This window comes from Schistocerca nitens, chromosome 5, assembly GCF_023898315.1.
Source record: "Schistocerca nitens isolate TAMUIC-IGC-003100 chromosome 5, iqSchNite1.1, whole genome shotgun sequence".
NCBI lineage: Eukaryota > Metazoa > Arthropoda > Insecta > Orthoptera > Acrididae > Schistocerca > Schistocerca nitens.
The window spans coordinates 793,190,575-793,215,899 of NC_064618.1; the positions used below are offsets into that span (position 1 = coordinate 793,190,575).

Sequence of the window (25,325 nt, forward strand, 5' to 3'; positions counted from 1 at the left end):
TATACCAGACAGGCAAGGAAGAGGGGGGTATGTTACTTCGATGCCTTTGCAACTTTTGAAACAACCACTTAAGTTGTAGATGTTAGAAATTTTAATTTTCGTCTAAAGTTTTAACTGCTTATTATTTACTGATAATGGTAAGTGAGAAATGTTTATTTCATTTTATTGTTATCAAACTAAAAATCTTATGGGTGCGCTGCACCCACATGATAATTTATGTGGGTGCTCGCGCCTCGGAGCACCCACGTAGTCGGCACGCACGCCAAAGAGATGCGTATAATAGATAAATGGATAAATGATTTTGGGAAGAGTGACGCAAAAGATGGAAGAGACTTTCGTCTGTCCTCGAGGCTTCCTTGGCGAAGTCATACTTTCGATCGAGGTCTGAACCCACTAGCTCTTGGCAATGTACTGCTCCGTGGAGTTAATCTGAAACGTTTTTGTCGGACCTGGATTAATTGTCTACTAACTACGCTGTCCAGTCATATTATATAAGCATCGGAAGCCTCCCCTTGAGCTCTGAGACTTGGTTAAAGTTCTCCCTACTCCAGTGCTCCATTATCAACATCAAAGCCATGTAGTAATACAGCTACTGTCGGAGACATTGTTACTGTAAAGAAATTTCCAAAAATTCTTCAAAATAATCTTGAAAAGCTCTTCAAAAAATGATTTGGAAATGAATGAAAAGTCTTCAAGTCGTATTAACAGTATGCAGGCAGCACAACAGGTTTCACGCCATTACGGGATAGTCTACAAGCGATAATAGCTATTCGCTTGATAAGGCTAGAGAGAATGTACGACGTCCCAACGTTCAAGCTGTAAACCGATAAATTGTGTAACCTGTTAAAAGGTTGAATAAACTTGAAATTTATGCACCATAAGGTGAACGTCGAAAGTCTCATACTCAAATAAAATATGAGGGGTGTAATACAACAGATTTTTTTCCGAAATCGGGTTGGTTTTAGTCAGAATTCCAGTACACTGTGTTATTCCTCACTCTTGGCTACGACGGCCGGGATGGCCGAGCGGTTCTAGGAGCTACAGTCTGGAACCGCGCGACCGCTACGGTCGCAGGTTCGATCCTGCCTCGGGCATGGATGTGTGTGATGTCCTTGGGTTACTTAGGTTTAAGTAGTTCTAAGTTCTAGGGGACTGATGACCTCAGAAGTTAAGTCCCATAGTGCTCAGAGCCAACTCTTGGCTGCAAAACCTTATTTTTCAACATAACCTCCGTTCAGCGCGACGGTCCTAAGCCGCCTTACAAGGAGAGCGTATATGCCCGCATGGTTACATTCTGTTGGTCGACGTCGGAGCCAGCGTCGTTCACATCAATCACCTCCCATCATTACAGTACTGCTTCCCACGGAGTACATCCTTCATTGGGCCAAACAGATGGGAATCGGAACGTGCGAGATCCGGGCTGTAGGGTGGATGAGGTAGAGCAGTCCAGCGACGTTTTGTGAAATACTCTCCTGTGCACAGACTTGTGGGAGGCCTTGCTTTGTCGTGGAGAAGGAGTTCGTTTGTGGCGACAAAGACGCTGAAGTCGTTTCTTCACTTTCCTGAGGGTACCACAACACATAGTACCTTGAGGGTGGACATCAAACAGAATAACCTCTTCAGAGTCCCAGAAGCCCGTCGCCAAGACTTAACCGGCTGAGACTGCGGCTTTGAACTTTTTCTTCAGAGGAGAGGTAGTGTGGAACCCCTCCATGGATTCCCGTTTTCTTAATGGTTCGAAATGATGAACCCATGTTTCATCGCCTGTGACATTGTTCGACAAAAAATTGTCTCAATCAGCCTCGTAACGCGGAAGCAATTCCATACAGATGATCCTTCGTTGCTCTTTATGATCTTGTGTTAGGCGACAAGAAACCCAGCGAGTACACATCTTTGAGTACCCCAACTGGTGGACAAGTGTGTCAGCACTACCAACAGAGACGTCCAGTTGGGTAACCAGATGTTCGATTGTGATCGGTCGATCACCTCGAATGAGAGTGTCCGCACGTTCCAACACTGCAGGAATCACGCGGGAGATCGGACAGGTGTGCGGGACCTTGTTGCCATGAGCAGACATCCTCGCTCAACAACTCGCCGTTCTTTTGTTCACTGCCAGGTCTCCGTAGACATCTGCAAGCGCCTATGGATGTCTGCGATGTTCTGGTTCTCTGCCAAAAGAAACTCAATGACGGCTCTGAGCTTGGAACGCACCTCCTCTGTAGACGCCATTTTAAAGACTGCTAACAGCTCCACCACCTATCGGAATTTCATGAAACTATAGGGGCTGAAGCGGAAATATGCCACTATGTTCCACAACAAATTCTGCATTTTTACAACCGAAGTTGGCTAAGAAAGGAAGTATTACATTACTTACTGAACGCCCCTCGTACCAAAGCTGAGTCCTTATTAAACTTAGACCTATAATGCAGTCCACATTAAAACAGGTATGCGGTTAGCACCTACAAGATCTCCGCCAAGTAGATAAAACATAATTTCATGTAGACCACGAGTAAAACTGTTCGAAGACAGTGGCGAGGAAGCTGAGACAGTGGCGAAAGTGACCTTAGCGAAGTTTTATTGGCGACCTTCACGAACTACGGTTTTATCCACCTGGCGGAGATCTCGTAGTGCTAACTGCATACCTGTTTTAATGTAGACTGCATTCTAGGTCTAAGTTTAATAAGGAGTCGACTTTTTAGTTCCTGAGTCTATTGTAACACAGCAGAGTTTTGACGGTTTCGACAGTCACCCTACGGTGCATAAAATCCAAGATCAGCCATTCGATGACCAGCCTTTCAAGAGGTTACGCAATTAATAGGTTTACGTCTTTAACGTTGGGACATCTTACATTCTATCAAGCCTTAGGCAGTGAAAAATATTATTAGCTGAAGATGCACATATAATGGTGTGAAACATGTTGTGTTGCCTAATAAAGGATCCTGTATACAGCTATTGCCGCTTTGAAGAAGAGTCATTCAGTTTCAAAACAGTTTTTGAAGGATTTCTCAAGATTATTCTGGAGAATTTTTGGGAATTTCTTTATAGTGACAATGTGTAATCTAACCTGTGGTTGCCATCACTATAAAATAGTCTGTACTTTCAGAAAGATTTCGACACGCCACTACTGGGCTGGAGCATGTACGCCTTTAAAAGCTCATACACAGTCTCTAACTAGACTGTTGCAACTCTCGTCGATAAAAAAACTGCTGCAGCAAAACAAGAATTCATTGCAAAACCACATGGAAATAAAGTCACTCAAAACATCGCTCTCAAATGTTCTCGGAAACAAATGAAGCTGATTGCTGTCAGTATACCTTAGGTACGACCGTCACTTTTATCTATCAACACCTCCACGCTCGGCTCTGAGGCCCCTCTGTCCGAACAAGTTCCTGCTTAATAATTCACAACAGTCGCTGAGAAAAGCGGGAAAATTCCAAGGCAGACTACCAAGTACGCATCCGGGGATTCTCTGTCTTCCGTACTGTACTCCGTAGGCTGGTTGGTCACAAAGAGTCGCTTACCCATGACTTCAGAAGCACACAACGAAAGTAGCATCCTCACCCCAGAGGAAACACGTCTACATCCCACAAGGCCCACCAGCTGAATTTCGATTTTGCGAGCTCTAAAACCGCTCCGTGAAATTATTCAACATTTCAGCCATTCGGCCAATCACATTCATTGGCCGCATACAAACAGCTTCATTGGTCATTCTCTGTTCGCGCTAATAGCACTTCTCGACGGTGCGAGGCCTTTTAGAGAGTTCCTTGCGAATGCTGGAAAACACAGACCGCCACGGGAATTACTCGCCAGTGAGATGCACCTAGTCGGCTCCGACCACCACTGTTTAGGAGGATTACAGAAGTCCGGCCCATTATTCTCAGCCGAACAGAAACCTCTTACCCCCTGCGAGCGGAAACTTACCGAGGCAGCTACAAAGCAAAACAGTGTTAACACACATAGAAAGCGAGGAAATGACACGTTTCAGGATCGTCAGTTTTCTGCAGGATACACACAGTAAAGATACAAAGCAGATGAAACATTTCTGAAATACCAAAACTCTTGTTACTTTTTGCAGGAACGAAACAACAAGAGAGACATAAACGTCGTAGAAGACGTGGATGAAGGGCCTACGACGGCTATTTTTTTTTCCAACCTCTGGTCAGTGACGAAATTAAAACCACAGCGAAAATCCGGTGAAACTTTTCTCAGATGTCTTACGCAGTGTCTTTAGTATGCCCGTCTATAGCGTCACGTCGCACTTTTCAATTCTGAGTGCCCAGTGATCACGTAAAGATGCCTAGAAAATAAGCGTCTCCCGCAGCAGGTGAAGTTTTGCTGAGAATTTTCGCCTGATTTCACACAGCCCGCATAAGGTAACTATCACGCGTTTCGTTCTTCATGACAACGCTCGGACGCACACTGCATTTGCACTGACGATGCTTCTGCGGCGTCTTCAATGGGGAGTGTTTGATCACACACCACACAGCCCGGACTTGGTTCCTTCTGATATCCATCTCTCCGCTCACATGAACTGCTGGCCATGAGGATAGTATTATGGCACAGACAGCGACCTGCAGACCTATGAGAGAAGTGTAAGTCGCCGCGGCGAACATGTAGAGAAGTAGCTGGAAGGTGTAACTAAATGTTGCAAATAAAACATTTTTTGATTTTCACGGGAGGTTGAAAAAGAACCCTCATATTCTGTTTATGTCGGCGACCTCTGCTGAAGTACTGCAATCGATTACAGATCTGACAGTTCTCTGCTTCAGACACTCTTACAGTCTATGCCGTAACTTTTATAATCAGATGTAAGTAAATAATCCTTAAACACATGAGACTGTTCTGAACGTGTTGCCACGACATGGCGGACGATAGAGTCGACATGGTTCTTTAGACACTATGAACTCACATGCTCAAGAGTTCAATGTTCTTCGTCCAGGTAGTACAGAGATCAGTGCCCTTAAAAATTGCTTAAAGTCCAGACTATACCGTTGTAGAATGTCATACGCAGGCTGTAGCCGTCACATTATCCTATGTGATTGCGTGCATGCTACGAACATGGTGCCATTCCTCCCCCCCCACTTCCCCCTCCCCCCGATAAAATCAATGATACCGACAATCGGACTTTTTTGTAACATATTGCAAGGCTTGAGGTGTATAGCGGAGAAAGAAACAGCAAAGTTTCGACCAATGAGTGAGCGGCTTTTGTGTGAGGGACGTACATCTGGTTGTTCGCTGCCGACCACACAACACATCCTCTCGTACTTGACAGCGCACAGACTGATAGGAGATAAGTAACCCAGACGGTGCAACGCGACTTCCCTTGCCACAGCAGATGCTGTGCTCGTTAGACGTTTTATGGTTGTTATGCTTGTGTCTGATCTTCATATTGTTCGCTCTTGAATATTCATGAAGTATTTTATCTTTTGACGTGAATGTATTAGTTGTTTCAATATTAATTTATGGCTCTGGGAGGCATAATATTTATTTCCACGCTCCACACCTTAGCTGGGTGAAGATAGAGTAGCTGACTCGTGACGTCGTGAAGTAGAGTGAGGTACTAGCAACAAATGGTACGGCAAGACCACCTATCGAGATAATGCGCCAAGTGATTAGCTGTTGTGATAGAAGCCGGAGGCATTACCTTCGGACCAGCACGGCAAAACTCACATTTTCATTCGGTAATTATTACTAAAGTATGTTTCAGATTTCATTTACAATAGTAAGGGAAAGCCCTCAATTACCACGCAGTCAAAACTTCAGTTATTATGTTAGAATAATTGGGTAACGAGACACAGCCAAATCACTTCGTGTATGATCGCCTTCGCGCACAGCAAAGCGGTCCGTACTACCCAGGAACGTCGTAGCGGAAGGGTCGAATAGTAAAGTAGCTAGGATTTCAGTGCGCGCCTAAAATCGCGACGCTGTGAACAAGGCATAGAGTAATTGAGCTTAGGAAGCGTAATCGGAACTTGTAGTGTAACGACGTAAGTTTTGTATAAATGATTTTCTTTTAACATATGACCATGTGCAGACTTCGTCACCTACGTCAGTTACAACACACTTCAAAATTATTTAAATTCCTTTTAAATTGTCTCTGAATGGTTATTGAACGAAACTGTAATTAAAACATCATCATTTGAGTCGTATGCGCAGAATTACGTCACTCAGTCCTATTGGTTTGCGCAAACTTTTTCCAATTTAGATGTCGTTTGTTTCTTCTCAGAAATTATATTAATGCAAGTTATCTGCTTTAATATATATTAAAACCACATTAAATAAACTTTTAAGACTCAAACTCGCGATGAACGTTGTCAAAAATTACTAATCTTGTCAAATAAATCAGTAATGCTTCTTCCTTAATATAATTCTTCACAAATAAATTCTCGGAACACGTATTTAAACTTTTGTAGTATGCACTAGTTTATTATCTTCCTATATACTACATATAGACGTGAACCTGAGCCTTGACAAGATAGGACTGAACATTTACAACATGGTTAAACTTTCTATGGCCTCATTGTTGTACAAACATTACAATTTTTTTTTCAATTTTTAGAAGCACAACGCAACAACTCGGTTTCAGGATCTTCTGTTGCTCTTTGGCTGTCGACCCGCGACGTATAGTGGCCAGCAATTTTCTCTCTGGTCCCGGCGGTGAAGATGCTGTCTCCGTTCGTTGCGCCGCCCTCTCCGTAAATGAAACCTAAAAAATAAATACAAAACTTTAGGTAATTCACAGCCATTACAAATATTAAAAAATACATAAACAAAACAGTAAATTAAACTTATATTCACCTGCAAACTGGGCTGACACTGGTGGATGGGTGACGCTTCAATTTCGCGTCTCACTACAAACTGCGAAATAACAACGATACTTTCCATCATGTTCATTACTGTTGAAGGATTATGTCTGTAAATAATAAGAATGATTCATGACTTGTGTGAATATTGTAGGCGAACATTTTTTTACGACAGAATTTCTGTGAAGATGTTTTGGCTTTATCCGATCAAATCTGAGTAAAAAAAGAAGAGTCGACGGAACTGCAACAAACTTCTGGCTTTTAAGTGCAGTAGCAGTGAGCCTTAGCCACTCATAGTGGTTCCATCACAGCCTCACCGCAAGAGCAGTGGACACACGGTCTACGTGCTGCCTCTGTGCTGGGACGAGAACATCACCTGACGGCGCCAGGTTCTTGAACATTTTTTTAAATTTTAGTGTTTTGCTCTGATACGACAAGACACAGCTAGGCCCCTGTAAACGTGCTGCTGCTCCAGTACAAGCGAAGATAGTTACGTGCAAGGAAACCTTCATGTTGAGTAGCGACGGAAGTATACATGAATTAAGCATGTGCTTATAACAGGTGATCGTCGTAGCCTACTACACGCGCTCGATTACTTCTACTGAGGTAATTTGACTGCCCTAGCCATCTGCAATAGCAGGAGCATTGTGATATCTGCTGTAAGTAACGAGATACAGAGCACCGTATAGCAGGTGTGATGGTTCCAGAATGAGATTTTCACTCTGCAGCGGAGTGTGCGCTGATATGAAACTACCTGGCAGATTAAAACTGTGTGCCGGACCGAGACTCGAACTCGGGACCTTTGCCTTTCGCGGGCAAGTGCTCTACCATGCTAAGCCATGTCTCCGCAATATCCTTTCTTTCAGGAGTGCTAGTTCTGCAAGGTTCGCAGGAGAGCTTCTGTAAAGTTTGGAAGGTAAGAGACGAGGTACTGGCAGAAGTAAAGCTGTGAGGACGGGGCGTCAGTCGTGCTTGGGTAGCTCAGTTGGTAGAGCACTTGCCCGCGAAAGGCAAAGGTCCCGAGTTCGAGTCTCGGTCGGGCACACAGTTTTAATCTGCCAGGAAGTTTCAGGTGTGATGGTGTACATAAACAAAGCAGTCTATCACGAAGTTCATTATGTCACTCTTAACAATGGGTACAAATTTCAATAAGTATTCTTTAATTTGAAGTGTGGTCTAAACAGAGAACTGGAACTGTGTCTTACAGTTACTTAGTGCGTAAATGTATGTGCACTGCCAAACAAGGGTAGTTGGCGCCCAAGGCAAAGTTCGACTACTCATCCACCTCAACATGCCAGCTCCCCATTTTTTGTTTAATCCTTTTTGATACTTTATTGTTAATTTGTGTTGATTTCAATGAACGAATAAAGTGAAAAAGTTGGATTGTTTGCAACAATACCGTGATTTGTTTTCCACAGTTGGCTATCAATGGAAAGCCGTAACAACTAAAACAACGAACGCAAAATATACACTTTACACTTCCGTTGTGTCGACTCATTTGGCCTAACTGGAATGGCTCCACCTTGTAGTTAACAGCAAGAAACAAGCGCATTCTTACCAGGGAGAAGCAGATATGGAACTGTTGCTCAACAGGAGCCCGTCCCTAATCTCCTCGTGATTTGCTTTCATACATATCTACCTCCTTTAAATTTTACAGCCTTCCAATCTTTTCCCTTCTTCTTCTTCTTCTTCTTCTTCTTCCTCCTCCTCCTTGCACCCCTCCCCCTCGTCCTGTTACATTTCCCCCTCCCTCACATTTTTGCAACGGCTGAAAGCAAGGGGAAACTACAGCCGTAATTTTTCCCGAGGATATGCAGCTTTACTGTATGATTAAATGATGATGGCGTCCTCTTGGGTAAAATATTCCGGAGGTAAAATAGTCCCCCATTCGGATCTCCGGGCGGGGACTACTCAAGAGGACGTCGTTATCAGGAGAAAGAAAACTGGCATTCTACGGATCGGAGCGTGGAATGTCAGATCCCTTAATCGGGCAGGTAGGTTAGAAAATTTAAAAAGGGAAATGGATAGGTTAAAGTTAGATATAGTGGGAATTAGTGAAGTTCGGTGGCAGGAGGAACAAGACTTTTGGTCAGGTGATTACAGGGTTATAAACACAAAATCAAATAGGGGTAATGCAGGAGTAGGTTTAATAATGAATAAAATAATAGGAGTGCGGGTTAGCTACTACAAACAGCATAGTGAACGCATTATTGTGGCCAAAATAGACACAAAGCCCATGCCTACTACAGTAGTACAAGTTTATATGCCAACTAGCTCTGCAGATGATGAAATTGATGAAATGTATGACGAGATAAAAGAAATTATTCAGGTAGTGAAGGGAGACGAAAATTTAATAGTCATGGGTGACTGGAATTCGTCAGTAGGAAAAGGGAGAGAAGGAAACATAGTAGGTGAATATGTATTGGGGGGAAGAAATGAAAGAGGAAGCCGCCTTGTAGAATTTTGCACAGAGCATAACTTAATCATAGCTAACACTTGGTTCAAGAATCATAAAAGAAGGTTGTATACCTGGAAGAATCCTGGAGATACTAATAGGTATCAGATAGATTATATAATGGTAAGACAGAGATTCAGGAACCAGGTTTTAAATTGTAAGACATTTCCAGGGGCAGATGTGGATTCTGACCACAATCTATTGGTTATGAACTGCAGATTGAAACTGAAGAAACTGCAAAAAGGTGGGAATTTAAGGAGATGGGACCTGGATAAACTGAAAGAACCAGAGGTTGTAGAGAGTTTCAGGGAGAGCATAAGGGAACAATTGACAGGAATGGGGGAAAGAAATACCGTAGAAGAAGAATGGGTAGCTCTGAGGGATGAAGTAGTGAAGGCAGCAGAGGATCAAGTAGGTAAAAAGACGAGGGCTAATAGAAATCCTTGGGTAACAGAAGAAATATTGAATTTAATTGATGAAAGGAGAAAATATAAAAATGCAGTAAATGAAGCAGGCAAAAGGGAATACAAACGTCTCAAAAATGAGATCGACAGAAAGTGCAAAATGGCTAAGCAGGGATGGCTAGAGGACAAATGTAAGGATGTAGAGGCTTGTCTCACTAGGGGCAAGATAGATACTGCCTACAGGAAAATTAAAGAGACCTTTGGAGAGAAGAGAACCACTTGTATGAATATCAAGAGCTCAGATGGCAACCCAGTTCTAAGCAAAGAAGGGAAGGCAGAAAGGTGGAAGGAGTATATAGAGGGTTTATACAAGGGCGATGTACTTGAGGACAATATTATGGAAATGGAAGAGGATGTAGATGAAGATGAAATGGGAGATAAGATACTGCGTGAAGAGTTTGACAGAGCACTGAAAGACCTGAGTCGAAACAAGGCCCCGGGAGTAGACAACATTCCATTAGAACTACTGATGGCCTTGGGAGAGCCAGTCATGACAAAACTCTACCATCTGGTGAGCAAGATGTATGAGACAGGCGAAATACCCACAGACTTCAAGAAGAATATAATAATTCCAATACCAAAGAAAGCAGGTGTTGACAGATGTGAAAATTACCGAACTATCAGTTTAATAAGTCACAGCTGCAAAATACTAACGCGAATTCTTTACAGACGAATGGAAAAACTGGTAGAAGCGGATCTCGGGGAAGATCAGTTTGGATTCCGTAGAAATGTTGGAACACGTGAGGCAATACTAACCTTACGACTTATCTTAGAAGAAAGATTAAGAAAAGGCAAACCTACGTTCCTAGCATTTGTAGACTTAGAGAAAGCTTTTGACAACGTTAACTGGAATACTCTCTTTCAAATTCTGAAGGTGGCAGGGGTAAAATACAGGGAGCGAAAGGCTATTTACAATTTGTACAGAAACCAGATGGCAGTTATAAGAGTCGAGGGGCATGAAAGGGAAGCAGTGGTTGGGAAAGGAGTGAGACAGGGTTGTAGCCTCTCCCCGATGTTATTCAATCTGTATATTGAGCAAGCAGTAAAGGAAACAAAAGAAAAATTCGGGGTAGGTATTAAAATTCATGGAGAAGAAGTAAAAACTTTGAGGTTCGCCGATGACATTGTAATTCTGTCAGAGACAGCAAAGGACTTGGAAGAGCAGTTGAACGGAATGGACAGTGTCTTGAAAGGAGGATATAAGATGAACATCAACAAAAGCAAAACGAGGATAATGGAATGTAGTCAAATTAAATCGGGTGATGCTGAGGGGATTAGATTAGGAAATGAGACACTTAAAGTAGTAAAGGAGTTTTGCTATTTAGGGAGTAAAATAACTGATGATGGTCGAAGTAGAGAGGATATAAAATGTAGACTGGCAATGGCAAGGAAATCGTTTGTGAAGAAGAGAAATTTGTTAACATCGAGTATAGATTTAAGTGTCAGGAAGTCGTTTCTGAAAGTATTTGTATGGAGTGTAGCCATGTATGGAAGTGAAACATGGACGATAACCAGTTTGGACAAGAAGAGAATAGAAGCTTTCGAAATGTGGTGCTACAGAAGAATGCTGAAGATAAGGTGGGTAGATCACGTAACTAATGAGGAGGTATTGAATAGGATTGGGGAGAAGAGAAGTTTCTGGCACAACTTGACTAGAAGAAGGGATCGGTTGGTAGGACATGTTTTGAGGCATCAAGGGATCACAAATTTAGCATTGGAGGGCAGCGTGGAGGGTAAAAATCGTAGAGGGAGACCAAGAGATCAATACACTAAGCAGATTCAGAAGGATGTAGGTTGCAGTAGGTACTGGGAGATGAAGCTTGCACAGGATAGAGTAGCATGGAGAGCTGCATCAAACCAGTCTCAGGACTGAAGACCACAACAACAACAACACATTTTTGCAAAACTGCCTCACGGAAATGGTGCCTAGGGCGCGTGCTCTGCAGCCGTTCTCGCTATTGTATGTATATAGTGTGCCTGATATCACTCATAAAACTTTGAACAGCATTATCTTGTCAGAGAGCTATATGCCGTGTTAGTCTAAACTTTGCTGAAATTTAGGCTATGAGCCAAAGACCCCCCCCCCCCCCCCAAACCTCCAGAGGTTACCCAGTTATACGCCTTGTACTTGCAGTCCATCTTTTGTGTCTGAAAATCAGAACATAACTAGAGTTTCTTTGGAAAAGAGATTGTAGTCTTCTTGCTATCATAAGTAACAATGAAAAGCAATGTAGCAGCATATGTTTCGCAAGAGTGTCTTGGATTCGATATTCGGCGCTAGTTTATATAACTATATTTTTAAATAGTAACCACAGCTCGTTAAAATATCCTACGTCTACATCTTCTTCGTGGGTACTCTGTAAATCACACTTAAGTGCCTGGGAGAGTGTTCATCGAACCACCTTCACAATAATTCTCTACTATTCCGCTCTCGAACAGTACTCCGAAAAAAAGAACTCGTGCATCTTTCCGTGCGAGCTCTGATTTCCCTTATTTCATTATGATAATCGTTTCTCTCTATGTAGGTCAGCGTCTAGAAAATAATTTCGCATTCGCAGGAGACAGTTGGTGATTGAAATTTCGCGAGAAGATCCCGTCGCAACGAGAAACGTTATGTTTTAATGACGTCCACACCAAATCCTGTATCATGTCCGTGACACTCTCTCCCCTACTTCTCGATAGTACAAAACGTGCTGCTCTTCTTTGAATTTTCTCGATATACTCCCTTAGTACTAACTGGTAAGGATCTCACACCGCGCAGTAGTACTCCAAAAGAGGACGGAGAAGCGCAGTGTAGGCAGTCTCTTTATTAGAGAGTTTTTTCGTAATTGTAATTCCTAGGTATTTAGTTGAATTTATTGTCTTTAGATTTGACTTATTAATCGCGTAACCGAAGTTTAACGGATTACTTTTAGCACTCGTGTGAATGACTTCACACTTTTTATTATTTAAGATCAGCCGCCAATCTTCGCACCCTAAAGATATCTTTCCTAAATCGTTTTTTAATTTGTTTTGATCTCCTGACGACTTTACTACACGATAAATGACAACGTCATCCGCAAAAAACCTAAGACGGCTACTGAGTTTGTCACCTAAATCGTTTATATAGATAAGGAACAGCTGATGCCCTATATCACTACCTTGAGGAGCGCCAGAAATTACTTCTGTTGTACTCGATGACTTTCCGTCACTACGAACTGCGACCTCTCTCACTGGAAATCACGGATTCAGTCGAATAACTGAGACGATATTGCATAAGCACGCAATCTGATTACAAGCCGCTTGTGAAGCACAGTGTCAAAAGCCTTCTGAAAATTTAGAAATACGGAATGAATTTAAAATCCCTTGTCAATAGCACTCAACACTTCGTGTGAGTGTAGAGCTAATTGTGTTTTACAAGAACAATCTTTTCAAAATCCGTGTGACTGTGTGTCAATAGACCATTCTGTTCTAGGTAATTCATAATGTTCGCACGCAATATATGTTCCAAAATTGTGGTGCATATCTACGTTTATGATATGGGTCTGTAATTTACTGGATTACCTAATATTGCCTTTCTTGAATATTAGTGTCACGTGTGCAACTTTCTGATCTTTGGGTACGGATCTCTCGTCGAGCGAGCAGTTGTATATGACTGTTAAGCATGGAGCTATTGCATCGCCATACTCTGAAAGGAACCTATCGGAATACAGTCTGGACTACAAAACTTGCTTTTATTAAGCGATTTGACTTGCTACACTACTCCGAGGATACCTGTTTCTAAGTTACTCGTGTTGGCAGTCGTTATTGATTCGAATACTGGGATATTCACATCGTTTTCTTTGGTGAAGGAATTTCGGAAGGCTGTTTTCAGTAACTCTGCTTTAGCAGCGCTGTTCCATTGCTACCAAGCAGAGAAGACATTTATTGTGTCTTACACACTACAAGACTGTTTTTGGATTTTCTGCAAGGTTCCGCGACAAAGTTTGGTTGTGGAAACTATTATAAGCCTCTCGCACTGAAATCCGCGCTAAATTTCGAGCTTCTGTAAAAGATCGCCAACCGTGAGCCAATCGCCAAATTTAATCGTTCGTTTGGATTTTGCGTGTTTTTTCGTTGTTTCTGCAACTTGTTTTGCGTACCGACGAGGATCAGCTCAAATAACTTATTTGGTATAACTCTCTCAATTGCTGTCGATACTATATCTTTGGATTCAAGCCACATCTGGTCTAACTTTACATGATTAATTTGGAAGGATCGGAGATTATCTCTCAGGAAGGCGACAGATGAATTTTTATCTTCTTTTTTGAATAGGAAATTTTATTTTTATTTTTGGAGAATTTGGGAGTTACGGTATTCAGTGTCTCTACGACAACCCCGTGTTCACTAATCCGCGTATCCGTTTTGATCCTCGTTATTAGTTTAGGGTTATTTGTTACTAAGACGTCAGGTGTGTTTTCATAGCCGTTTACTATTTGAGTTGATTCATGAACTAACTACTCGAAATAATTTTCAGAGAATGCGTTTAGAACACATTCGGATGATGTGTTATGCGTATGTATTTTCGCCAGCGTATCGAGGATAAATTGAAGTCACCACCAACTATAATTGTATGAGTCGGGTATATTTTTGAAATTAGGGTCAAGTTTTCTTTGAACCTTTCAGTAATTTTATGATCTGAGTTGGGAGGTTGGTAAAAGGATCCAATTATTATATTCCGGTTGCTAAAAATGTTCTTTACCCGTACTATCTCATAGGAACTATCAGCTTCAATTTTGCTACAAGATAAACTACTGCTAACAGCAACAAATACGCCACCGCCAACTTCGTTTAGCTCATCCTTTCTGAACACCTTCGCAAAAATTTCGGCTGACCTTATCTCCGGCTTTAGGCAGGTTTCAGTGCCTATAACGATTTGGGAATCAGTGCTATTAGCGCATGGAGCTCTGGTACTTTCCCTACGTAGCCGCAATAATTGAAAGCTGTTATACCGATGGTTCCTAGATCTACGTACTTCCCATGTTCGACCTGCATCCTCTGAGACTGAAACCCTTTTTGTGTTGCCCTGAGACCCTCTAACCTAAAAAACCGCCCAGTCCACGTCACACAGCCCCTGATACCCGTGTAGCTGCTTCCTGCATGTAGTGGACTGCTGACCTATTATAAAGCGGATCCCGAAACACCACCACCTATAGCGCAGGCGAGGAATCTGCAGCCTACACGGTCGGAGAACCTCCTCAGCCTCTGTTTCAGACCCTCCACTAGACTCCGTACCAGAAGTCCGCAATCAGTCCTGTCGACTATGCTGCAAATCGTGAACTCTGCTTTCATCTCGCAGGCAAGATTGGCAGCCTTTACCACTTCTGATAGTCGCTCGAACCCAGAGAACATCTCTTCCGATCCAAATCAAAACATACTATTGGTACCAACGCGAGCTACCATCTGCAGTTGGCTTGGCTGCACCCTGTGCTCTTCATGGCATCCAGAAGGACCCTTTCCGCATCCGGAATGACTCCACCCGCTATGCACACAGGGTGTGCATTGGCTTTCTTCCACTCCTTGGCAACCATGTCTCTAAGGGGCCCCGTAACGCGCCTAACATTGGATTCCACAACTACCAGTTCACAACTCATTGCCTGCCACGCCACAAGGCGATCTCCCACGTGACCACGAGTGAGGGGTCAACTTGAGTGCGAGCAGTAACTGGGGTGGCAACCGGTGCGGACTGATAGGCGGACTCGTGAGTAGTGTTGGACGTCTATTGGGTCCCCACGACGGACCTACAAAAGTGATGCCCATCCACTGCAGCCTCAAGCTGTGTAACTGCAGCCATCACAGTCTGGAGCTGCGAGCGAAGTGTTACCGTTTCAGCTCGCATCCGCACACAGAAATCACAGTCCCTATCCATACTACAGGCCGTACGAAACTGCACAAGACAGACAGGAGTATCGACAAGCGCTATGGAACTCTACTGTAGACACTGACAAAAATGCAAATACTATGTCTAATAAATTTTAACACGCAGAGACTCAAAACCAAACCATCAAAGCACTCAGGTGAGGCTAAACAATTCGCTCCTGATTATGAACTTGTAGTTAATACGTCACAAAATCGGTTTATGGTACGACACGAACGTAAACGAGAGAACCGTGCTTTTTTTCGTTTCAAGTTCATCAGTCTCCTGTTCCTGTGCCATCCTCTTCATCTCAGAGTAGCACTTGCAGTCTACGTCCTCAATATTAAATTAACCCACAGAACTTCGAGAATCTAAACTACCAACACACACATGAACTATATAATTCGCTCCTGGTTAGCAACTCGTAAAATGTGTCAGTAGGCTGTTTAGGTTTTTATGTTAGTAACGCCACGTAGCGCTCTGTATGAAAATCACTGCCCGCCGGAGTGGCCGAGCGGTTCTAGGCGCTGCTGTCTGGATCCGCGCGACCGCTGCGGTCGCAGGTTCGAATCCTGCCTCGGGCATGGATATGTGTGATGTCCTTAGGTTAGTTAGGTTTAAGTAGTTCTAAGTTCTAGGGGACTGATGACTTCAGAAGTTAAGTCCCATAGTGCTCAGAGCCATTTTTTGAAAATCACTGACTCTGCTGTGGGTTTGCTCTGTTGTGGCCCATTACATGTCCGCATGTCAAGAGTCGGTACTGTCTTTTCGTTGGAAGGACACCACTACTTCTTCAAGACTGCATGGAAATCCACTACTTCCGTGTGCATTTTCTTTTACTGATCAGACTTTGTGCAATGTAATTACTACTGTGATGAATGATCAGGACTATCTTTATGAGAACAATTTTTGCTTTTGACCAACATTGTATCAATAGCTGTGTGCATTTGATATATTTATCATCGTTAATATAAAAAAAAATTAGCAAATAATTATTGGGCACTGCCCAAAACAATTTGTAAAATTTTTTGTGGGGAACATGGGGACTATGTAAGTAGGCTGTTTAGGTTTTTATGTTGGTAACGCCACGTAGCACTCTGTATGAAAGTCACTGACTGTGCTGTGTGCAGTCTGTGGCTGGTTGGACTCATTGTTGGGATATTCACTTGTGTAGTGTTGGGCAGTTCGTTGTGAACAACGCGTTGCGTTGTGCAGTTGGAGGTGAGCCGCCAGCAGTGGTGGATGTGGGGAGAGAGATGCCAGAGTTTTGAGCGGACGGTCTGGACGTGTGTCCATCAGAAAAAGGAAATTTGTTTAAATGGATGTCACAAAATTATATATGCTTTTGAACGCTTTTAAGCTAAATACATTGTTTGTTCTCTATCAAAATCTTTCATATGCCTATCAGTTGCTAGTGCCTTCAGTAGTTAAAATCTTTTATTTAGCTGGCAGTATTGGCGCTCGCTGTATTGCAGTAGTTCGAGTAACGAAGATTTATGTAATGTAAGTGGTTCATGGAAGGTATAGGTTATTGTTAGTCAGGGCCATTCTTTTGTAGGGATTTTGAAAGTCAGATTGCGTTGCGCTAAAAATATTGTGTGTCAGTTTAGTGATGATCAGAATAAGTAAAGAGAGAAATGTCTGAGTACGTTCAGTTTTACTAAGCTGTCTTTGTATCAAATAACGTAGAAGTTTACCAGCACAGTCATTCATAATTTTTCTAAGGGGACATTTCAAATGTCACAAAATTGGTTACTTCCCTGTTGCTGATTGTGTCTCTGCCGACTGCTGCTGCCTGAGAAGTGAGAATAGTTCTCTCGAACATGGGCAGGTGCACCGCGTAGTAATGAGTGCGTAATTAGTACTCAGTGACAGCATTAGTTGGGATTCAGTCGGTGGTAGCTATCGTGGTCTGCAGCCGAGAGTAACACAGAGCGTCAGACACCAGAAGGACGACCACCGCTCCAGCGAAGGTCTCCAGCCGCATGCGGAACGGCCTGGGAGAGAGGCGTCCCGTGTAGTACGCAGTATATGACGTGCAGTTTATCACGTTATTTACTGCCACCTCCGGCCAGTCCTGACTCAAAATAGCGCCTCTCATCCGCCCGGTACAAAACTTTAGGTGCGTTATTGCTCAACAGGCGAAGCCAAGTTCCGTAACGACACTCTAACAGCGAAACTCTTTGTGCGTTCCGACGCTTATATTTAAGGGAACAGTATTTCAGATCGATTGATACCGGCCACAGTATTTTCTTCTTCCATTTCGTGTTCTGAATTAGTAAATTTCTTCCAGGGTTTTTTTTTTATTTGTTGATCTCCACGTAAAGATGTAGAGTGGGCTGCGTGAGATACAGCTCTTTATCGAACTTACGTACTCTTCAGAGTTTCTGCGATCTAATTTGGAAATGTAAGTAACATTCAACACCACGGTGTGGTGTTTATACACTCCCTTACAATGGTTGGACGTCAACGTCACTCCGTCACACACCATTGGCGGGTAGAATAGCAGCTCTCTGTGACAGGTAGAACGGACACTGCAGAATGCATTAGTGATGTTCTTGTTTAGTGTTGTTGCTAGGTCTGGTAGGGTATAGAAGGAGCTTGAGTAACGTCAGATTTTGACTGCTCGCTTTTGAAGGAAATGTTTTCTGTGAAACAGCGTTATCGACAGCTGACAAACTTTTAAAGGGGTCTCATTGTGTGTCTTCATCTTTCCACCTGGTCAAATCGTGCAGTTCCCAGATTCGTGGCGCATTCGGATGATGAGGGAAATCTAGTCACACAACGGTACGTCACGGACATCCTGCATCCTCACGTGTCATTGCCCAGGCGAGAATATCGTGGTGGTTGTGGCCGAGCGGTTCTAGGCGCTTCAGTCCGGAACCGCGCTGCTGCTACGGTCGCAAGTTCGAATCCTGCCTCGGGCATGCATGTATGTGATGTCCTTAGGTTAGTTAGGTTTAAGTAGTTGTAAGTTCTAGGGGACTGATGACCTCAGATGTTAAGTCCCATTGTGCTCAGAGCCATTTGAACCATTTTTGAGCAATACCGTGGTGTCATTTTTCAGTAGGACAGAGTCATGTACACGTGGCATGTGTCTCTATGAACTGTCTTTGAGGTAGTCCGACGGCCAGCAAAAATCTTCAGATCTGTCGCTGATAGAACATATGTAGGTTCAGTCTGGACATCTGCTTCGGGTCAGTAACTGTATCTAGGATATCTAGGACCAGTCGCAACAGCTGTGGACCATCTTGCTTCCGGCGATAATACAATAGATATTGACACCCTTCTTAATCGAATCACTGCATTAATCAAGGTCACAGAGGGTGCAACGTCGTATTGATAAGTGAGATCATATTGCCCAGTTATTTGTAAATGTGACTCTGTTTTCTAATCACTGATGTGACATACCCTCTCATCTTGTGAAGCTTCATTTCGTTTCCTCGTCCCCTCCTGTATGCTTCACTTGTTTGTCAGGCAGTATACTACTGCAAGCGTCGTACCGTATACATTTTTCGGAGTCTGACTTTCGCAACCTTGACGGCCTTAACACAAATGATCATAGAAATGTTGTTTTCCAGTGGATTAGGACATGGCAAAGTGTATAGACTTACAGTTAATGATTGGCTGTAGTGTTAACTTATATCCAACGATAATACCTTCTTCTCTTTGTTTCAACCGGCTGGTGTGGCCGTGCGGTTCTAGGCGCTTCAGTCTGGAACCGCGTGACCGCTACGGTCGAAGGTTCGAATCCTGCCTCGGGCGTGGATGTGTGTGATGTACTTAGGTTAGTTAGGTTAAAGTAGTTGTAAGAAGTTCTAGGGGACTGATGATCACAGATGTTAAGTCCTATAGTGCTCAGAGCCATCTCTATGTTTCGGTCCACCTAAATGGAATTATTTGAGTTACTTTTGGAACATCTTTCCGCATCTAAGACTGAGTACTGTTGTTATCAAAGTTTCAGTTTTTTTTGTCGCCAGCAACTTGATTTGTATACCTTCGTAATTTTTCTTCTTTTTGAGGTTGAATGTGTGTATGTTGTCTTGTGAAATTGCTTGTAAATTTTTATTTAAACACTGCTCTGTGATTTTTGAGAAATAGTGAGCTGGCATAATAGCACAATAGCAGTAGTTACGTCTTGTGCTTCACCCTGTCAAAATATTGCCTAATTTGCTAATCTGATACCTTTCTGCGTAGCATAATTTTGATTCATTTGATGTATAACGTTGAGCTAAATATAAATTATCAGCTATTGTGTCTGTTCATTTTTTCAGAAATGATGGATACCTGTAAGTTATCGCCTCCTGAAATTAATGTGAACTATTCGTTTCGTAAATAAAAACAGCTTTTTCTTGCTGCAATATATTTTATTTCCTCCAGAGGCGTTTCGCCTTTTATTTTAACGCATCTTCATTGGAATCTAGAATGATACTGTTTGTTTCGACGAGCGAGATTTGTAGATTATAAAACTTTCATACCTTGTTTTTTACGTAAATAAGTGGTTACTTACACCACTTCGCGTTTTTGGTTGGCATTGCGTTTCCTCTCATCTGTTCACATGCTGAAGGTCGCACTGTAATTTCACTTTCTAAACCACTTTGTGAGGTAGATACGCATCTATGATCACACTTCCCTTAGTGACCTAAAGACTCCTAAGAGAAGTGAAGTGACATTCTTGTCTGACACGCGAATGTCTTTTATGATAGCTCTTCTCCTCTTTTTTTACTTTTTCTTCTTCATTCTCTTGTGCCTTTGTCCTGCATCGGCGCAGGGTCGACAAAGATACTAACGGATTTGGCTTGATTAGTTTAAGGGTTGGCGAAATACCCATTCTGTCCCGTTGCCTCTCGGGTTTAATATATGTATCCAATTGTCTGCGTGTAGTGTTATTCATGTGAAAGTGACCGAATGTTTTCTGGATGTTTTCGAATCGTGTAACTGAGGTGGGGCTTAAGTACCAACCCAGCACTCACCAAATCGGGTGTGGGAAACCGCCTAAAAGCCACACCGATTGTCGTCGTTAATCCGCCGGGTGGATTCTGTCCTGGCCAGCGTACCTCCTCGTCCCGGAACCGGCGCTTTAACACGCGCGGCTATCCCGGTGGGTCTTTGTTGAGATTAATTTATGAGAAAAATATTGTCCTGTGTGTACTGACCTTCCCGTTTCCATTTGAATTTGCTTCGTTGTTACACAAAACTCCTATCTCTTAAAAGAATTGGTCTTGTTGAACTATACGAAATGAAATCGTCATAACTTCTGGACGGTTTGCGTTAGGAATTTCAAACCGCACTGTTGGCCGCGGGGCACGATGGGAACTAGTATGCGTATGCGCATGCTCCTTGTTGTTGTCGGCCATTTGCATGTGAAAATGTCACGGTACCAGCGTACCTGAGCGCATAGCGTTTGTGAAGGCCTTTTTATGCGAGCGATAACAGCACACCTGCGACTCACAGGAAGTTTGCGACCGAGTTCAAGATGAAGACAACCGGTCCAAGCGTGCTAACAATGAAGAATTTGATTCGCAGGTTTGAGAGAGCGGATAGTGGTCGTGATGACAGTGTTGGCAATGTCAGTCGTCCAAAAACGGTGAAAAAGCCTGAAAACATTGAGAAGACACGCGCTGTGTTTCAAACCAGTCCCAGGAAATCGATCAAACGAGCTGCGCAACAGGTGGGAATCAACCGTGAGACACTGCGACCAATTTTTGTTGAAGGCCTGCATCTCTTCCCACACGGAATTCAAATCCATCACCCATTAAGACCCAGGGCCACGGAACAGCGGTTGTGTTTCGCTAAAACTGTTGTTCACAGAATTTACGAACAGGACTTATATGTAAATATGGTTTGATTTATCGACGACTTTCATTTAGATGCATTCGTCAATAAGCAAAATTATCGCACTTGTGGGACTGAGAATCCACATTTCGCGATCGAGAAGTCTCTCCACCTTCAACGGGTGACAGTGTGGTGTGCAATGTCGAGCAATGGAACAATCAGTGTTAAATTCCTTGATGGCACGGTGGCTACCGAATGGTATGTGAAGGTTTTAGAAGATGCTTTCATCCCCACTATCCAAGGTGACACTGATTTCGACAAGATGTGGTTCATGCAAGACGAAGCTCGACCGCATTGAAGCATGAGAGTGTTTGATGTCCTGGAGGAGCACTCTGGGGATCGCATTCTGGTTCTGAGGTACCCAGAGGCCACTGGCATGGGCATCGATTGGGCACCATATTCTCCGATCTGAACACATCTGAGTCCTTTTTGTGGGGCTATATTAAAGACAACGTGTACAGCAATCTACATCTACATACATACTCCGCAATCCACCATACGGTGCGTGGCGGAGGGTACCTCGTACCACAACTAGCATCTTCTCTCCCTGTTCCACTCCCAAACAGAAGGAGGGAAAAATGACTGGTTATATGCCTCTGTACGAGCCATAATCTCTCTTATCTGTGTGGTATTTCCGCGAAATCTAAGTTGGCGGCAGTAAAATTGTACTACAGTCTGCCACAAATGCTGGTTCTCTAAATTTCCTCAGTAGCGATTCACGAAAAGAACGCCTCCTTTCCTCCAGCAATAGCCCCAAAACCATTGCCGAGCTGGAAACAGCCTTTCAGGAGTTCATCAACAGCATCGATGTTCCGACACTTCAGCGGGTCATGCAGAATTTAGCTATTCGTCTGCGCCACATCATCGTCAATATTAGCAGGCACATCGAACGTGTCATAACCGAAATCCGAATATCTGTAGTGACGTTTACTTGTTGAATAAAGTGTTTGTACGCAGTAATTTGTAACTAATTTACGTTTTTTAAATATAGTTCAGTAATTTCATCCTGTATCAAAGAGTTTTCATTATTGTAAGACTGTTTGTGAACGTGGTTTGCCTGACATATATCTTTCTCTTTTTCAGGAAAAATCTGAAGTCGACGAACACTCACAGTAAGTTAACCTGAGTATTATAGGTCATTCGAGTACAATTTGTGATAGAAACGTAAGCAAAATCTAATAGTATTCTATTATTTAGTAGGAAGACGAGTTTAACAGAAAATAGTACTTGTAATACACTACTGTAGGTTTGTAGATCGTCGCATACCAGTTTCACCTCAAGTGAGACCATTCATCAGTTGCGAAACACAATACTTTTCTCCTTTCTTCTATTTTGTTTCACAGACTTGTTCGGGAAGTTACTTGTCTTGCTTGGGTGTTGCAGTTTCACAGATCACTTCATTTTAAAGAGAATTTTTAAAACGGATGTTGTTTACACGAAGTCTTTGCTTCTCCTTAGCAAAATAAAAGGTCCTACAAGTAAGGTAAAAATGGCCCGCCCGGTTGGCCGTGCGGTCTAACGCACTGCTTTCCGGACGGGAAGGAGCGCCGGTCCCTGGCACTAATCCGCCCGGCGGACTTGAGTCGAGGTCCGGTGATCCAGCCAGTCTGTGGATGGTTTTTAGGCGGTTTTCCATCTGCCACGGCGAATGCGGGCTGGTTCCCCTTATTCCGCCTCAGCCACACTATGTCGGCGATTGCTGCGCAAACAAGTTCTCCACGTACGCGTACACCACCATTACTCTGCCACGCAAACATAGGGGTTACACTCGTCTGGTGTGAGACGTTCCCTGGGGGGTCCACCGGGGACCGAACCGCACAATAACCCTGGGTTCGGTGTGGGGCGGCGGAGGGTTGAAGTGGACTGCGGTAGCCGTCGTGGTGTTGTGTACCACTGCGGTTGCGGCGGGGACGGAGCCTCTCCGTCGTTTCTAGGCCCCCGGATAACATACAATACATACAATACAAAAGTTAAAAATTGTGTCGAGGTTTGTATTAACTCAGGCTTGGCATACAAGACAGTAACTATTTATTTGATTTTATACAAGCCGCAGATGACATGACGTGAAACTTATACAACTCGTAAGTAGTATGGAGCGAAGCATATACACATGATGAATGACATGAAAAATTTAGTCTATGCTACTAAAAATTGCACTTCAGTATCGTGGGTGACACAGTGAATGACAGCTCAGTGCTGTTTCATTATTTTGCTGTGACTATATGACTGTGACGGTGTGTTTTATGTTGCTACACCAAAATAACATGTTTTTCGTGTATGAATATCAGAATCAAGAGAATATTTATGGATTTAACGATGAATGTTTATGCAAGTGAAGAACCACAGTAGAACTGTTCTCTGGAAAAAGTGCTTCTGTTGCAAACGCGAGACCGCCTGGTTAGGAGTCCCGTCGTTGCCCGCCGTGCGCTGACGCTGCGACGCTCAGAAGCAGCCGTTGAGGAAGCGCCCGGCGCGGCCGCCGCTGCAGTGCTGGCGGTAGACGGTCCACGCGTTGAACCCGTCGCCGGAGAGCCGCTGGTGCTCGGCGTGGATGCGGCGCGCGCACGTCACGTCGTCCGAGATGTCGTCGTCCTGCAGCCGGTCACACGAGATGCCGCACGCCCAGCCGTGGCCCGGCGGCGAACACCTGCGCACACCGACCACGCCACACTTCAAATGTCTGTCCTCTGAATTTTCCCAACGATGTTCCTCAAAACCATGTCGCCTTCCCTCCAGGGGCTCCCCATTTGAGTTCCCGAAGCATCTCCGCAACACTTGCGCGTTCTTCGAACCTACTGGTCACTAATCTAGCAGCCCGCCTAGCATCCTACACTGAAGTGCCAAAGAATCTGGTATAGGCATGCGTATTCTAATACAGAGATATGTAAACAGGCAGAAAACGACATGCGGTCGGCAACGCTTATATAAGACAACAAGTGTCTGGCGCAATTGTTAGATCTGTTACTGCTACTGCAATGGCAGATTATCAAGATTTAAAAAATGGTTCAAATGGCACTGAGCACTATGGCAATTAACATCTGAGGCCATCAGTCCCCTAGAACTTAGAACTACTGAAACCTAACTAACCTAAGGACATCAGACACATCCATGTCCGAGGCAGGATTCGAACCTGCGACCGTAGCAGTCGCGCGGTTCCGGACTGAAGCGCCTAGAACCGCTCGGCCACCGCGGCCGGCTATCAAGATTTAAGTGAGACTGAACGTGGTGTTATAGTCGGCACACGAGCGACGGGACACAGCATCTCCGAGGTAGCGATGGAGTGGGGATTTTTCCTCATGACGAATTCACGAGTGTAACGTGAATATCAGGAATCCGGTAAAACATCAAATCTCCGACAACTCTGCGACCGGCAAAAGATCCTGCAAAAACGGCACCAACGATGACTGAAGGGAATCGTTCAGCGTTACAGAACTGCAACCCTTCCGCAAATTGCTGCATATGCTATTGACAAGGGATTTCAGACCGATTCCGTATTTCTAGATTTCCGGAAGGCTTTTGACACTGTGCCACCCAAGCGGCTCGTAGTGAAATTGCGTGTTTATGGAATATCGTCTCAGCTGTGTGACTAGATCTCTGATTTCCTGTCAGAGAGGTCACAGTTCGTTGTAATTGACGAAAAGTCATCGAGTAACACAGAAGTGATTCCTGGCGTTCCCCAAGGTAGTGTTATAGGCCAATTGCCGTTCCTTATCTACTGTATATAAATGATTTGGGTGACAATCTGAGCAGCCGTCTTCGGTTGTTTGCAGATGACACTGTCGTTTATTATCGACTAATAAAGTCATCAGAAGATCAAAACAAACTGCAAAACGATTTAGAAGAAATATCTTAATGGTGCGAAAAGTGGCAGTTGACCTTAAATAACGAAAAGT

At 43.6% G+C, this 25,325-nt stretch overlaps 2 protein-coding genes across 3 annotated transcripts in view; one reads left to right on the forward strand and one right to left on the reverse strand.

Moving 5' to 3' along the window:
- The window catches only part of LOC126260818 (H(+)/Cl(-) exchange transporter 4), a 485,631-nt gene that overhangs the window by 181,435 nt on the left and 278,871 nt on the right, over positions 1 to 25,325 (forward strand). The window contains exon 2 of one of the 2 annotated variants that reach the window (XM_049958193.1): positions 22,516 to 22,544. The exons of the other annotated variant lie outside the window; for it this stretch is intronic. The gene's annotated coding sequence lies outside the window, so the exon portion shown is untranslated. The remainder of the gene's footprint in view (positions 1 to 22,515; positions 22,545 to 25,325) is intronic. 2 annotated transcript variants of the gene reach the window in all.
- LOC126260722 (uncharacterized) overlaps positions 1 to 25,325 on the reverse strand; it is a 91,802-nt gene that overhangs the window by 53,807 nt on the left and 12,670 nt on the right. Inside the window, exon 2 of the mRNA XM_049958059.1 lies at positions 23,883 to 24,079. Coding sequence (XP_049814016.1) covers positions 23,883 to 24,079 — 197 coding nt within the window. The remainder of the gene's footprint in view (positions 1 to 23,882; positions 24,080 to 25,325) is intronic.